This window comes from Dipodomys merriami, unplaced genomic scaffold (assembly GCF_024711535.1).
Source record: "Dipodomys merriami isolate MVZ:Mamm:240054 unplaced genomic scaffold, mDipMer1.0.p SCAF_154, whole genome shotgun sequence".
In the NCBI taxonomy this organism is placed as follows: domain Eukaryota; kingdom Metazoa; phylum Chordata; class Mammalia; order Rodentia; family Heteromyidae; genus Dipodomys; species Dipodomys merriami.
The window spans coordinates 690,074-704,358 of NW_027202871.1; the positions used below are offsets into that span (position 1 = coordinate 690,074).

The 14,285-nt window shown below is 39.8% G+C and overlaps 1 protein-coding gene across 4 annotated transcripts in view; it reads right to left on the reverse strand.

Annotated features, from left to right (window-relative positions):
- Smc4 (structural maintenance of chromosomes 4) overlaps positions 1–14,285 on the reverse strand; it is a 30,498-nt gene that overhangs the window by 4,387 nt on the left and 11,826 nt on the right. For all 4 annotated transcript variants that reach the window (XM_070022846.1, XM_070022847.1, XM_070022845.1 and 1 more), the window contains 9 exons: positions 13,338–13,488; positions 11,653–11,817; positions 9,458–9,691; positions 8,420–8,605; positions 6,018–6,179; positions 3,935–4,160; positions 3,753–3,832; positions 2,191–2,343; positions 976–1,102 (listed from right to left, as the gene is read on the reverse strand). In XM_070022846.1, the coding sequence (XP_069878947.1) occupies positions 976–1,102; positions 2,191–2,343; positions 3,753–3,832; positions 3,935–4,160; positions 6,018–6,179; positions 8,420–8,605; positions 9,458–9,691; positions 11,653–11,817; positions 13,338–13,488 (1,484 nt within the window). The remainder of the gene's footprint in view (positions 1–975; positions 1,103–2,190; positions 2,344–3,752; positions 3,833–3,934; positions 4,161–6,017; positions 6,180–8,419; positions 8,606–9,457; positions 9,692–11,652; positions 11,818–13,337; positions 13,489–14,285) is intronic.

A 14,285-nucleotide genomic window follows, 5' to 3' on the forward strand; every position in this document is an offset into this window, starting at 1 on the left:
CTGTTGCTGGATGCTGGTAGCTTTATGCCTGTAACCCTAGCTACTCAGGAGGTTGGTTGAGTTCTGAGGATCATGGTTTGAAGCCAGCCAGGGCAGCAAAGTTCATTGGAGAGACCTTCCATTAATCACCAGAAAGCTGGATGCCGAGCCTTGGCTCAGTGATAAGAAGCACCAGCCTGAAGGAAAAAAGCTCAGGGATAGAACTCAGGTCCTGAGTTGAAGCTCAAAAATCAACACAAATGCTGTATAACATTCTCTGGCTCAGCTGTGAACATACCTACTTATGTCCAGACTATTTTAAGATCTTAGTTTTCTTCCTCTTTAATGGTATTTCACTGACTACTGGTCTCATGATTCTCAGCTTCCCACTATGTACCTGATCCATTCTGCAGTGTTTTTTTTTTTTTTTTTTTTTTTTTTTGGCAGTTATGGGGCTTAAACTTTGGGCCTGAGAGCTGTTCTCAGTTCTTCAGCTCAAGGCTAGTGCTCTACCACTTGAACCACAGTGCCATTTTTGGCTTTTTCTGTTGATGTGGTGCTGAGGGACCCAGAGCCTCAAGCATACAAGGCAAGTGCTCTACCACTGAGCCACCTTCCCAGCCCTCACTTTTTAAGTTATAAAATAACTTACCTCAAGATCAGGACCAAAGAAAATATAAAATTATATAAAGTACAAAAGTAAGAGCATGGACGCTAGTTCTGAACGCAGGGTTTAATCAGCACTTTGGGAGGCTAGGCTAGAGCAGGGGGATCCTGATTGAAGGCCAACTTGGAGTACATAGTGATTTTCAGGTCTGCCTGTGTGAGACATGGTCTCAAAAGCATAAGAGGAACATAGGCTCTTAGGCTATGGAATAAGGTCATAGCACTGTCCTTATACCACGTGTGATGGTAGAGTGCCTGCTAAGGAAGTACAGGGCCTTGAGTTCAAACCCCACTACAGTCCTACTCCCTAAAATACACCTTCAAACATACCTGCTTTGAAAGCGCTGACATTTCCTTCTAGCAGTTTCTGTTTTTTTTTGTCAGGAGCTGTAGCAAGTACATTAGTTTCAAGTTCCTTAACTTGGACACTCAAATATTCTTCCTGTTCCGATAAACGCTGCAAAAAAAAAAAAAATAGCATTTAAGGTCAACATTTTAACTTAGTAACACTTATGTTTGCTTTGGACATTTTGTACTTTAGATCTTCAAGAAAAGGTAAACTTCTATAGGAAAAGGATAGAAAACAAATACAAAACTGAACAAATTTCTGTGTAAGCTTGTTACAGAGCTTAAGTAAAAATGCCATCTCCAGTTCAGAATATAAAACCATACAATGTACTTATTACTAGTGTTCAAACACTGACAAGAATTTGCATTTTTTGCTTTTGTTGCTAGTAGTGTGTGAATTAGAATTCATTTGGAGAGCAATTTGGCATTATACAACAAATTATTTGATCACTAAATACTGTGAAATACTTGTAACTGAAAGAAACGTGTGTATAAAGGTATCTACAAGGACATTTAGACATATATATAATAGAAAAATAAAAATATAGTAAATAAAAGTGGGGCTGGGAAGGTGGCTCAGTGGTAGAGCGCTTGCCTTGCATGCCTGAGGCCCTGGGTTCGATTCCTCAGCACCATATAAACAAAAAGAAAAAAAGCCGGAAGTGGCGCTGTGGCTCAAGTAGTACAGCGCTAGTCTTGAGCTGAAGAGCTGAGGGACAGCACCCAGACCCAGAGTTCAGGCCCCGACCGGACCCCCCCCCCAAAAAAAAAGTAAATAAAAGTGCTCTAAAGCAATTGAAAACAAAGGAAACATACATTGGAAAGAAAACCATAACTTACTAAGTAAGAAAAACTAGATATGACATTAGAAAGCGAGATCAAACTAGTATGTAAATATATTAGATGCAACTGAATAGTTTAAAAAATGCACACTCCAAGAAGGCAATGATTATTTGGGTATTTTCTAAAAAAGCTTAAATAGTGGGCATGCACTGCCTTTTCAAAATCAAGAAAACATTCTACAATGAAGAGAATGAAATGGTCAGAAATATAGCTGCTAAGTGAGGGCAGATTTCTATGGAGCACAAATGGGAGGAATGGCTGGGTGTTACTCTTCATCGCACAAGATGAATCACCCTTTGTATTTATTTATTTGGTTCTGCCCAATTCAGCTGATAACACACACACACACAGTACCTGGATGCTTGCAGTAAACTTTTCTAGTGTATTCCTCATTTCTCGTTCACTGTGCCGTAACTTAACTATGACTTCTTCAAGTTGTACTTTCTGTTCTTGGATTTGTGTTGCTTTTTGAGAATCTTTTTGCAACTGTGATTCCATTTTATTTACCTACCAAAAAAAAAAGGGAGTGAAATTTTCTTCATCATTTCAGATTGAATAAAGACCACCCAAACTTCTGAGAGGTGAGAACAGGCAACAATCTCAGCCACTTGGGAGGGTGGAGGCCAGCCCGTGTACGAAGCATCACACACAAGCATGCACACACATGCACACAAAAAGCGAAACCAAAACAACAAAATAATTACAACACCAAAAAGAAAACCTGCTGTTCTCAAAGATGATAAAACCAAATCACACAGTTCAAATCTTAGTACTAATGCTCAGGAGATAGTCAACAAGTTTCGGTGTAGAAAGACAACCGTTAGCTATACGAAACAAAACACCAAGTATTATAAAGCCATATATCATTCAATCGAGACAAGCATTCACTTAAATATGTGGGGGAAAAAAATCAAGGCATATTTTGGATAAAGGTATATAGGACATTCCAGTGTTCTACCACTTATCTGTACCCTAGCCTCCAGTTTTGGAAAAGAAAATTTGGAACCATGCATTAGAAGTCTTTGCTACATTTTCTACCTTAAAGATGTACTCTCAAAGAGAAAAAAAAATACAATATTCCCACTTAAATGTCAAATATAAGTGGCTAGTTGGTGAATTATAAAACATATGCATATCTAAATGTGATAACTGAAAAATCTATGCTGAACACTATTTCTGGGGTGTTGAAAACCAGAGCCTATGCACACTAGGCAAACATTCCCACTCTGAACATCCTCCGGTTTGTACTATACCCCTCCCTCCCAGACCCAATCAGTCTTACTAGTACATATTACTGGTATTATGGGTGGGTTGGTGGCGTTGTCATTGTGACTTTTCTTCTCACATGTACAAGGTACTTCCATCAGCCTCACCCCCTATCGCTCACTCTCCCCATCCTAACTCCCGTTTCTTGTAACAATTTCAAAAGGTTCTATTGTCCTATTTTCACCTACAGCATACTTTCTAAGGCTCAATATAAAATTTTTACTACTAGGAAATGTAATTGTGGCTCAAATGGAAGGGTGCCAAGCTTGAAAATCAGTACCAGGCAGGAAGTTCCAACTCTAGTACTTGCAGAAAAAAGAGAAAAGCTATCAGTCACTTATGTAGAAAAAAAAAATTCAACCTTAAATTTCAAATCTGGCATATTTTCAGTACAGTATACTTTCAAGATGGCTGAATCTTGTGACATGTTAAAAATGAGTGTGAGAAGGCTGGGATTGTAGTTCAGTGGTAGAGTGCTCACCTAGCATGCATGAAGCCCCTGGATTTGACTCCTCAACACCATTTACACACACAAAAAAAACTGGCCCTGTGGCTCAAGTGGCAGAGTGCTAGCCTTGAGCAAAAGCAGCTCAGGGACAGTGCCCAGGCCTTGAGTTCAAGCCCCAGTTGGAGGAAGTGTGTGTACTGACCTCTTCCTCAGAGATTTCCAGGACGAGCGATAATCCCATTCTCCCCTTCATCACTTTGCTTCCACCACCAGTCATTGTGCCTAGAGAACAGGGAGTCAGGTGGGTCTGAGGCCTTGCCCAGCAAGAGTACATTCATGCAGCACATTCACAGCAGGAAAAGTTTTTTTTTTTTTTTTTTTTACCTGACTGTTCTATGATTTGTCCCTGTAATGTCACCACTCTCCACCGTCTGTCCTTCTGATAGGCTACTCTTGTAGCTTGATCCAAGTTGTCAGCTACCAAGGTATCCCGCAATGCAAAGTAAAAAGCTTGGCGGATTTTGTCATCATTTACTTTAACTAAATCAAATAACCGAGGGGTGTTCTCAGGAGTTTGAATTTTGGTCATCTTTTTTGCCCATACTGCCATCTAAAAGTTAAAAACAAACCAGCCAACCAACAAACAAAAATACATGTATATAGTTAAAAACCATTTCTTTTCATAATGCTAAAGGAAATACTATCATTTTATATCAACTCTAAGGAACTGACACTAAAAATCTATTAGATTATATTTCTAAACAGAATAATAATCTGAACACAAATTAACTCAAAACGGGCTACAAGTCTAAATAAAAAAAGCAATAAAACTCTAGAAAACATTTGCAAGAAAGAAAAAAAAGAAACTGGGCTTACCAATATTAAAAACTATGTTTTTTTTTGTCAGTTGTGGGGCCTGAACTCTGGGCCTGGGCGTTATCTCTCAGCTCTTCAGCTCAAGGCTAGCGCTCTACCACTTGAGCCACAGTGCCACTTCTGGCTTTGTCTGCTTATATGGTGCTGAGGAATTGAACCGAGGGAGGGCCTCATGCCTGCAAGGCAAGCATTCTACAACTGAACCAACCTCCCAGCCCCAACAACTATGTTTCAAAGGCCACCATTAACAAAGTAAAAATACATCCCTTACAATGGTAAGAAGTAGGAAGTATTTATAAAGCATTTATCAATTCTAATCTTACAGGAGATTTGTACACGGAATGTCAAGAACTTTTAAAACTTACCAATATCATCAATAAAAACATGGCAAAGGATTTAAAAACTCCCAAAGAAGACAAAGCAACAGGAACATGCAAATGAAGGCACAATCACATGTCATTTTGCATTTATTAAGATAAGACCGTGTAGCTGGGCACAGGTGCCTTATACCTGTACCAGCTATATTTAAGAGGCGGAGATCCCAGGATCATGGTTCAAAGCCAGCTGAAGCAGGCAGAAAGTTCGATCTTTATCTCCTATTAACCATGAAAATGGCAGTAGTAGTGAAGTTAAGGCTCAAGTGGTACTGTTAGCCTTAAGCAAAAAACTAAGGGACAGTGTTCAGGCCTTGAGTTCAAGCTCCAGTGGCAGCACACACAGAAAACATATTAACACTGTATAATACCAAATCCTGTAAATGGTGTGAAGAAACTGGAAACCTTATTCATGCAAGTAGGAAATAGTAGTCACTGTGGAAAACAGTTTGAAGGAAACCTGACCCATTAGTGTTATTCCTGTGTCCAGATACCTAGAGAACTTCAAATTAATTCATGTTCACACAAAACTATACACCAATATTAGTAGTACTGTGAAAACAATCCCAAGCAGAAACAGTCCAAATGTACATCAACAGATGGCAAACAAAATGTGTGTGGTATACAGAATTCAGAATAGAATACTTGTGGCAATGAAAAGGGATGAAGGTCAGACATATGCCACCAAGTAGATGAACATGAAAGCCAGCTGTATACATGAGTGTAGCTAGCTCTAGAATGCATAAAGCTAAGAGACCAAAAGGCAGGTCAGTGGTTGTAAGGGAGTGGGGGTGAGACTAGTGTCAGGTGGCTCACTTATATTGCCTATTTGAAGGAAATATTCTGCAACAGGACAATGGCCACAACTGAAAACTCCCATGACTACACTGAAATCAACCGAACTAAATACTTTAGTGAATTACTCATACATAATCAGAGCTACCTTTACTATGAATGAAAGCTTTATTAAGGAAAAACTGGTTACGGATAAACAAGTTCTGGTCACACACACTGGAGGACATTCTAACACTGGGTCTTTTAGCTGAGGCATAGCAAGTTCTTGGTTTTTCTATAACCATGTAAACCAGAACCTGACACAATTCTGAAGACCTGTCATGGTTCACTTAGCGTAGAGAAGTTTGAATTCAATGGGGTTTTAAAAAGCAGCTAGCTTGTAAGCTTCAGTTCAATGCAGGCAGCTCATTATGAATACCCACCTTATCTAGACCTATGAAGGTGGCAACTCCAATGTTATGTCTCTTCAGGAAGTTCACACATTCTTGGGCTGTATCGATAGAATCAACAACGATGTAGTCTAAGGCATGACAACACGATGAAATGGCAATATCATATTTTTCATCAATGGCTCCTAAATCCCCCTTAAGAAGTAGCACACACAAAAAAATCCGTAATTAGAAAAGAATTATGTAAAAGCACAGGACCCATTTCTTACAAGTCAGATTTTCAATGTTAATTTTAATTGAAAAACTAAAAACATCCATTGTTAATGAAGATACCAGGACAGGTATAGCACACACCTCTACCTAGCACTCAGGAGACCGAGGCAGGGTCAAGTAACCTTGCAAGCTCCTGTATCAAACCATAAAAACCAAAACAAGAAAAAAACCAACAGGGCACACAGAGAAAATCTTGGTGCTCCTCTCTTGGCAACCTTCCCTTCCTGCAGGGATCTGGTCGGAACCCAGGCCCAGGCTCACTGCACAGCTCTCTACCACGAACACTTATGTCCAGCCCGACATGTAGATCATCTGACTTGAAATTTTAATGAGCACAATACAAAAAAAACTCTCATTTCATGAAAACATACAAAGTAGATATGAAACCTAACAAATTTTTTTTTGGTTCAGTCATGGGGCTTGAACTCTGGGCCTGGGCGCTGTCCTTCAGCTCTTCAGCTTAAGGCTAGAGCTCTACCATTTGAGTCATAGTGCCACTTCTGGCTTTTTTCTTACGTGGTGCTGAGGAATTGAATCCAGGGCCTCAGGCATGCAAGGTAAGCGCTCTACCACTGAGCCACCTTCCCAGCCTGAAACCTAACAATTATAAACAAATGACTTGCAGAACTTTCAATTACTGAAAGCCATCTATTACTAAGCTATGTAGCAGTACTGGTTGAATGACTTTTAGTTTTCCTTGAGAACAAAAAATAGAGCCACATTATTTGACTTCAAGAAAAAAATGTGGAAGTCACTGATACTAGAGACAGAAGCTAACTTACACCTATTACTCCAGCTGTTTCCATCTTTGTGTGACCTAGGACTGCATGAACTGGCTCCTTTGACTCTAGCTTTAGTGAGCCTCGGGGCAGGAGATGAATAGGGTTGAGGTACTGATTTCCCACCTCCTGCAGGCGTAGGGTCCTTTCCTTTTTGAGGCTCAGGAGCCCTAACAGTACCCACTATTACTAATGACGTGTTGACTTCCCTAAACCATAACCGTAACTCCAAAGTACGTTATTAAAACCTAGAACACCAAATATCTATCAATCAACCACTTAAATCAAAAATGTATTTAGGTGCTACTGGTTATTTTACTTAGGACCTCACCTGAGAGAGAAGTACACCTCACCTGAGCCATACACAAAGCCCTTTTCTTTATTTTTGGGATAAGGTTTAGTGTTTATACTTGGGGCAGGCAGGACCAAGATCTTTCTATTTATTTTTCTGAAGAAGCTATAATGATAGGCTGGTATAATCATGACTACTTATTGGGTGAGATGGGATCTTGGAAGTGTTTTGTCCAGCCTGGCTTCAAACTGTGGCCTTTCTAGCTCTGCCTCCTGGGTAGTTGGGATTATAGGCAGAGTGACTGGCATCTAGCAAATTTTAATTATTGTGAGTTTTGTTACGTTTGTCAACTACTATTAGTTACTGGGGTTTGGGGGACGCAGGGGAAGAGGCTATAGTTAATTTCTAATACTACAGTTATTTTTTTTGGAGGGAACTCAAGCTCAGAGACAAATAGAACACTTCTTTTGTCTCATTTGCGGTAGCTAGATCTAAAATATATCTGGACAAGATAACTTATACAGGGCTCTATGCATCTACACATGAAGCAAACAATAAACAGACTAAAGGAAGATACTCTTAGGGGAGGAACTCAAAAGCCTATTTTCTCTAAACATCTACAATACTATTTATCAGAAAGAATTCCAGTAGAAAGTTTCTCTTTGTTGTTGTTACTGTTGGGTGTTTTTTTAAAATTGTTGTTTTTATCTTTTTTGGGGGTGAGCAAAAGAGCGGCAGGGGAATGGGAGGAGGGTGGGCAAATGCAGTCACGGTATTCAGTATGTACTATGTCAGAAATGAACTATGCAACTTAGCACAGAGAAGGGAGAGAAGCTTTACCTGACTTACAGAATATAACCCTTCTATACAACTCCTTAATAATGCCCATAAAAAGAGTTAAGCTTACTTATCAACTTCCATAGTTAATATTTTTTGGGCTAAGCAAAAAATGATTGCAAATTGTTCAAAACTAACTGAAATACAAAATGTTTGAAAATTAGTGTCCCTTATTATATAATCAAGAGGGTAGATTATATTTTACATGTCTTTTTTGAGAAAAATGTAGTCATTCCCAAATAAATTTATATTACCAATCTTCCATATATTCCTGGAATCCTGCCAGATTTTTTTTCTTGAATGATTGCATCAAGGACTTTCCCCCTACTTCGATTCATTGCTAAGGAACTCTTTGCTTCTTCAACCTTTTGAAAAAGATCATGAACCAAACTCTTCAAGTTTTTTTCTTCTTGTGTAAGTTTTTGGAATTCTTTTTCTTTCTGGAAGTGGAAAATAAAGAGCATGAGATCAAAGGCATTAAATCCTAACTATGCCCAGTCATTGCACAGAAGTCATCACAATGCCTTAGTAATGAAGACACATGGGAACTGAGCTTGCACATGACAATTTGGGTCTGGCTTTAAAGACACTGCTGCATGGGTCTCTTGCTTGTTTAGGGCTAACATAAGGACAAAGAGCACTATGGTTCCAAGAGCATCTCCCTGGACTCTGACTAAGGAAAGTACTGTGGCACCATGTATGCACGAGCCATGTCCCAAGTCTCAAGTTTTGCCTTTATCAAAGCAGACTGGGGAGCTGGATCCCAGTTATGGGTGATTGGGACTTAATATGGTTATGCTATGTTTTCTGCCCGATAAAAAAAATGAAATCAAAACAACACCACCACCAACACCACCAACAAAACAGAGCAATACCACCAGCCCAGGTTTGTTCTTTCTGACTTTTCTTTTATGTTGGTCCTAGAGCTTGAACTCAGGGCCTAGGTCGTATCTCTGAGCTTTTTTTTGCTCAAAACTAACACTCTACCACTTTGAGTTGTAGTTCCACTTGTAGTTTTCTGGAGTTTCACTGGAGGTAAGAGTCTCATGGACTTTCCTGCCTGGGATGGCTTTGATCTATGATCCTTAAATCTCAGCCTCCTTAGTAGCTAGGATTACAGTATGAGCCACCAGTACACAGCCCAGCTAGTTTCTTAATACATAGCACTTGAAGTAATAAGATGCAGACCCTGTTTTTTGAGATTATACATCTACATCCTCTTCACTGTAGGCACTGATATTAAAAAATTTACTATACAAAATTCAAAATGAAATATAAAAACAAAGTTTTACCTCCTTTAATTCCCGTTCAGTTTGAGGGAGCTTGGCCTCTATATCTTTGATGGCAGTTTTCCTTTCTTTCAGAGTTTCAGAAGCTGTAACCAAGGCTTCTTTCGCCTTATTTAGTTGAGACACTGCAGTGTTATGACGGCTGAGATAGATATCAAGTTCTGACTGGGCCACTTCCATCTTTGAACGTGCTTCATTAACTGATTTATTGAAACCCATAAGTTCTTTTTCTCGACTCTGTTAAAATAGAAATACATTAAATCTGGAATATATTCACTTTTAAACCTAAAGTAGAATGAGTACCAGAGAGATTTTTTTTTTGTTTTTTGTTGGTCATGGGGCTTGAACTCTGGGCCTGGGCGCTGTCCCTCAGCTCTTCAGCTCAAGGCCATACCTCTACTGCTTGAGCCACAGCACCACTTCTGGTTTTCTAGTGGCTTATTGGAGATAAGAGACTCACAGACGTTCCTGCCCTGGATGGCTTCGAACTGTGATCCTCAGATGTCAGCCTCCTGGGTAGCTAGGATTATAGGTATGAGCCACCGACGCCCAGCTTATATGTAGTTTTGAAATCAATTTAATAAAGACGCTACCACCAGAGAAATAATCCTTACAAATAGAGGTTAACTTAGTTTACATCTAGCTGTCATTGTTCTCTGATGCCACAAGAACCTGGTGAAGCAGATCTTAGCATGCTCATTTATGGACATTTTAAGCCAGAGGACTAATTGGGTCTAAAGTCCCATATTAGCAGGTATAAGAACCACTCAGAAGTTTTGAGTATACTGATAAGTGACTGTGCACTTGTATGTTACTAAGTTAATGTGGCTCTCTATAACTCTATCATTTGTGATGGAATGACAGATTTATCTCACCATGTACCTCCCCTTATCACACAGGCTCTACTTTGGTCCTGCAGCCTCAGGACACATCATATTCCGAAGCAGAATTGACTTACGCCAGCAGCCCCAGTGGCTCTTTCTGCAGTCAATTATATCATTTCTATTTGCTTTGTGCTTACATAAAGCATGTTCTGTTTCCTCATCTCGAGGAAGATGACTTGACACCTGAATCCTGCACCAGAACAATGAAGTGACCCCATCACTGCTGTAAGACTTTTTTTTTGGGTCCGGTCGTGGGGCCGGAACTCTGGGCCTGAGCACTGTCCCTCAGCTCTTCAGCTCAAGGCTAGCGCTTTACCACTTTAGCCACAGCGCCACTTCCGGCTTTTTTCTTATGTGGTGCTGACGAATCGAACCCAGGGTCTCATGCATGCAAGGCAAGCACTCTACCCCACTGAGCCACCTTCCCAGCCCCATCACTGCTGTAAGAACTACAACTCTTAACTGAACACACGAACCATGTCACCCTGTGCTTGGTGAGTCCCTGTGTTTTAAAGGTGGCCACATTAGTTAGTAAGGAATAACTCAGAAGATGAAAGGAAAATGGGATGCTTCTGTAAGCTTAATAATAGCTATATGACAAAGTATTTGATACTTCTGCTGTGACTAATTCTGTTAACTTTTTAAAAATGGGAAAATAGAAAATAAATGGGGGAAAGTGTAGACCGAAAATCTGATATCAAAAGGCTAAGTAAGGGTCTTACCATTAGCCAGGCTGGCCTTGACCTTTGAATCCTCCTGCCTTAGCTTCTCAAGAAGCTGGGATTATAGTACAGACATTTCCCACACCTGGCTTAACCAGTTTTAGGATACTTTACTTCAAAAGCAGTCTTCAACTAGGTGCTAATAGTGTGATCCTAGCTACTCAAGACTGAGATCTGGGCTGGGAAGGTGGCTCAGTGGTAGAGCGCTTGCCTTGTATGCATGAGGCCCTGGGTTCGATTCCTCAGCACCACATAAGCAGAAAAAAGCCAGAAGTGGTGCTGTGGCTCAAGTGGTGGAGTGCTAGTCTTGAGCTGAAGAGCTGAGGGACAGCACCCAGGCCCAGAGTTCAAGGCCCATGACTGGCAAAAAAACAAAAAACAAAAAAACCCCTGAGATCTGAGGACTGCATTTCAAAACCAGATATGGCACAGAAGTCTATGAGACTTTTGTCTCCAACTAACCACTAAACCCCCAGAAGTAGAGTTTAAGAATAGTACCCAGGCCCCCAAGCTCCAGTACTACTACTCCTAAATCTCCTACTCCTAAATTAAAATCTAACCATCCAAATCAACAGTAATAAAAAAATCTTACTTCTTTTTCATTCTGAAGCCCTTGAGTTTCCTGTTTTAGGCTGTCCATAACTTCCTTCAACTTTTTTTCTTCTTTCTCCTTTTCCTTCTCAAGGGAATTGCTTCTGGCTGTTGCCTCAGTTATGATACTCTTACTCTTGACAGGCAGATTTTTAAATTCTTCAGCCTGAGATTGTAAGACAAACTAATAATGTTCACAGGGATACATGTTTTTTAGGCCACACAATATTATCAAAGCTTGATCATTTAAAAATGACTCCTTGAGGAAGTAGACATGTGGTTCAAATGGTAGAGTCCTATGAAAGAAAAAGCTTGAGCAAGCATGTGAGTCCTGAGTTCAAGGTCCAGTACCAGTGCACGCGCACAGGTACCCACCCACCAACCCCCCCCCCCACAAAGATTTGTGTATATCTGAGAAAATGTCACATGAAGTCATCTCTTGTATAGCAAACGTATGCAAATAAAGAGATGTTAAAAAATTCCTTGGTTTGGGGTGTGCCTCAATGGCAGACGGCATGCATAAGGAAGGCCCTGGCATCAATCTCCAGTACTTTTGTGCAAGGCTAGAGCCACTTCTGGTTTTCTAGTGGTTAGACTTTCCTGCCTGAGCTGCCTTTGAACTGTGATCCTCAGATATCAGCCTCCTAAGTAGCTACGATTATGGGAGTGAGCCACTGGTACTCAGTTTTCCAGTATACTTCTCAATTAGACCTGAACTGGCTTTAGTAAGTATTTTCCCATTTGCTTGTGACTTCTGTATTCTCAGTCACAGTAAAAGCCAGTAACTTATGAAAAAAAAGTTTCAGAGAAGGGCTTTTAGGTAGGCATCCTGTCTCTCCTGATTTCAAGCTATATATCCTTCCTTCCATAATAAATGCACTCTATATACATGCAATTTCCTGATAAATTGTTTACCATGTATTACATGAATTATAGTTATTCTTCCCCATTCCAAACCTACCACTTCTGGTCACTAGACACAGCTATTGTTTTATCCCATTAGTACCTTCTGGACCAATCAATTACTCAAGTACTATCATAGCACTTGACCTGGCTGTGCAGTTTAGGGGTTGCTCCTAGATGCTGATAGACCAGTCCTAGAAAAGACAATCCTCACAGAACTTTGTTAGCATTTTGAATACGAAGTGTTTCCATGAACACATGGTAATGCTTCACCTGCAACTGTCATATCAGTAGGGGAAGAAAATGTTCTAAGGAAGCTGTGATTCTGGTGTCCTACCTATGTATGGATAGAATTGCAAACATGGTATCCCCAAGTTACTTGAGATGATTCTGGCTTTAGTCATGCTAGCTAGGTTTTTCTATATTAAAGCCCAAATTTCATTTTCCTTTAACTACAGAACAGATAACTCACCATTGTAAATTATGAGCTTCCTTATTTTTGCTATAATCCCTTTTTCCAAACACTATACTAAAAGGGAAAACTATCATCACCAAGACAGCCACTGATTAAGTCAATGTGTACAAGATCCCTTAAGAGGATAAAATAACATTCAATAATAACCCATTCAGCATCCACAATCATGAATCATTCTCTCAAGATCTATTTATCATTCATAGACATGATAATTCACCATTCTCTTAGGCAACAGGACAAACACACTTATGGACACAATAAAGATTTGATATACAGATAAGAAATTTTCTGATTCCCCTCCCACCTACCTTTTCTTTATCTTTCTGAAGTTGTTTCTCTAGTTTTTTAGCTTTAATTTTAGCATGTTGCAATTTCTCTCTAACTTGAACATCTTCCAAATCTAACTGTTTATATTTTTCTTTATTCTCCTCGATAAATTTTGTGATTTTATTCAGTTTCCTAGTAAAGCAAGTACATCATTAGTCATTATTTTGGATATTTATTCAAAGCCATACTATAGACCCTTTCCAGTATAAATATGCTCAAAGTTTTACACAGGATCCTAAACATTTCTATCTCCAAGGTGATCTCCCCATAGGCACAGACACGAACATGTTTACTATGACAAAATTGATTTGCTTCCTCAGGGAAGGAAATATTTGACATTTTCTAGTTATTGTGATTGCAAGCTGCATCAAAATTAAAATGAAACTTACAGAGAGATACTGGTGTCATTGAACAGTGGCAGAGTAGGGTCAAATTAAAATTTAAAAGAAATCTAATTAGAATAAACCCAAATCTACCTCTATGAACTTTTAAGTTTTTATTTGGTACTGGTGGTTCAGACTGAGATGATTATGGTTCGAAGCTAGCCCAGGCAGGAAAGGCTATGAGACTCTTATATCCAAAACCTCAGAAACTTAGGGACAGCACCAAGGCCCCGAGGTTAAGCCTCAGGACTGCAGGCCTGCGGGACTGGTGGGGAGAAGAGGAGGGGAGGAAATAATTCATCTACTGAACATTTTTGGTTTTGTATCTGTATTGCCACTAGGGGGTGACAATTTCCTACTACAGTATTTAAGGCCTGAATTAGCCACTTAATCTGTAATAAACTGGATATAGGGCAATGGTTCTTTTTTGATGTTGTTGGTTGTGGAGCTTGAAATGGCCTGAGAGCTGTCCCTGAGCTGGCACTCTACCACTCTGAGCCACTTCCAGTTTTCTGGTGGTTAATCGGAGTTAAGAGTCTTATGGAA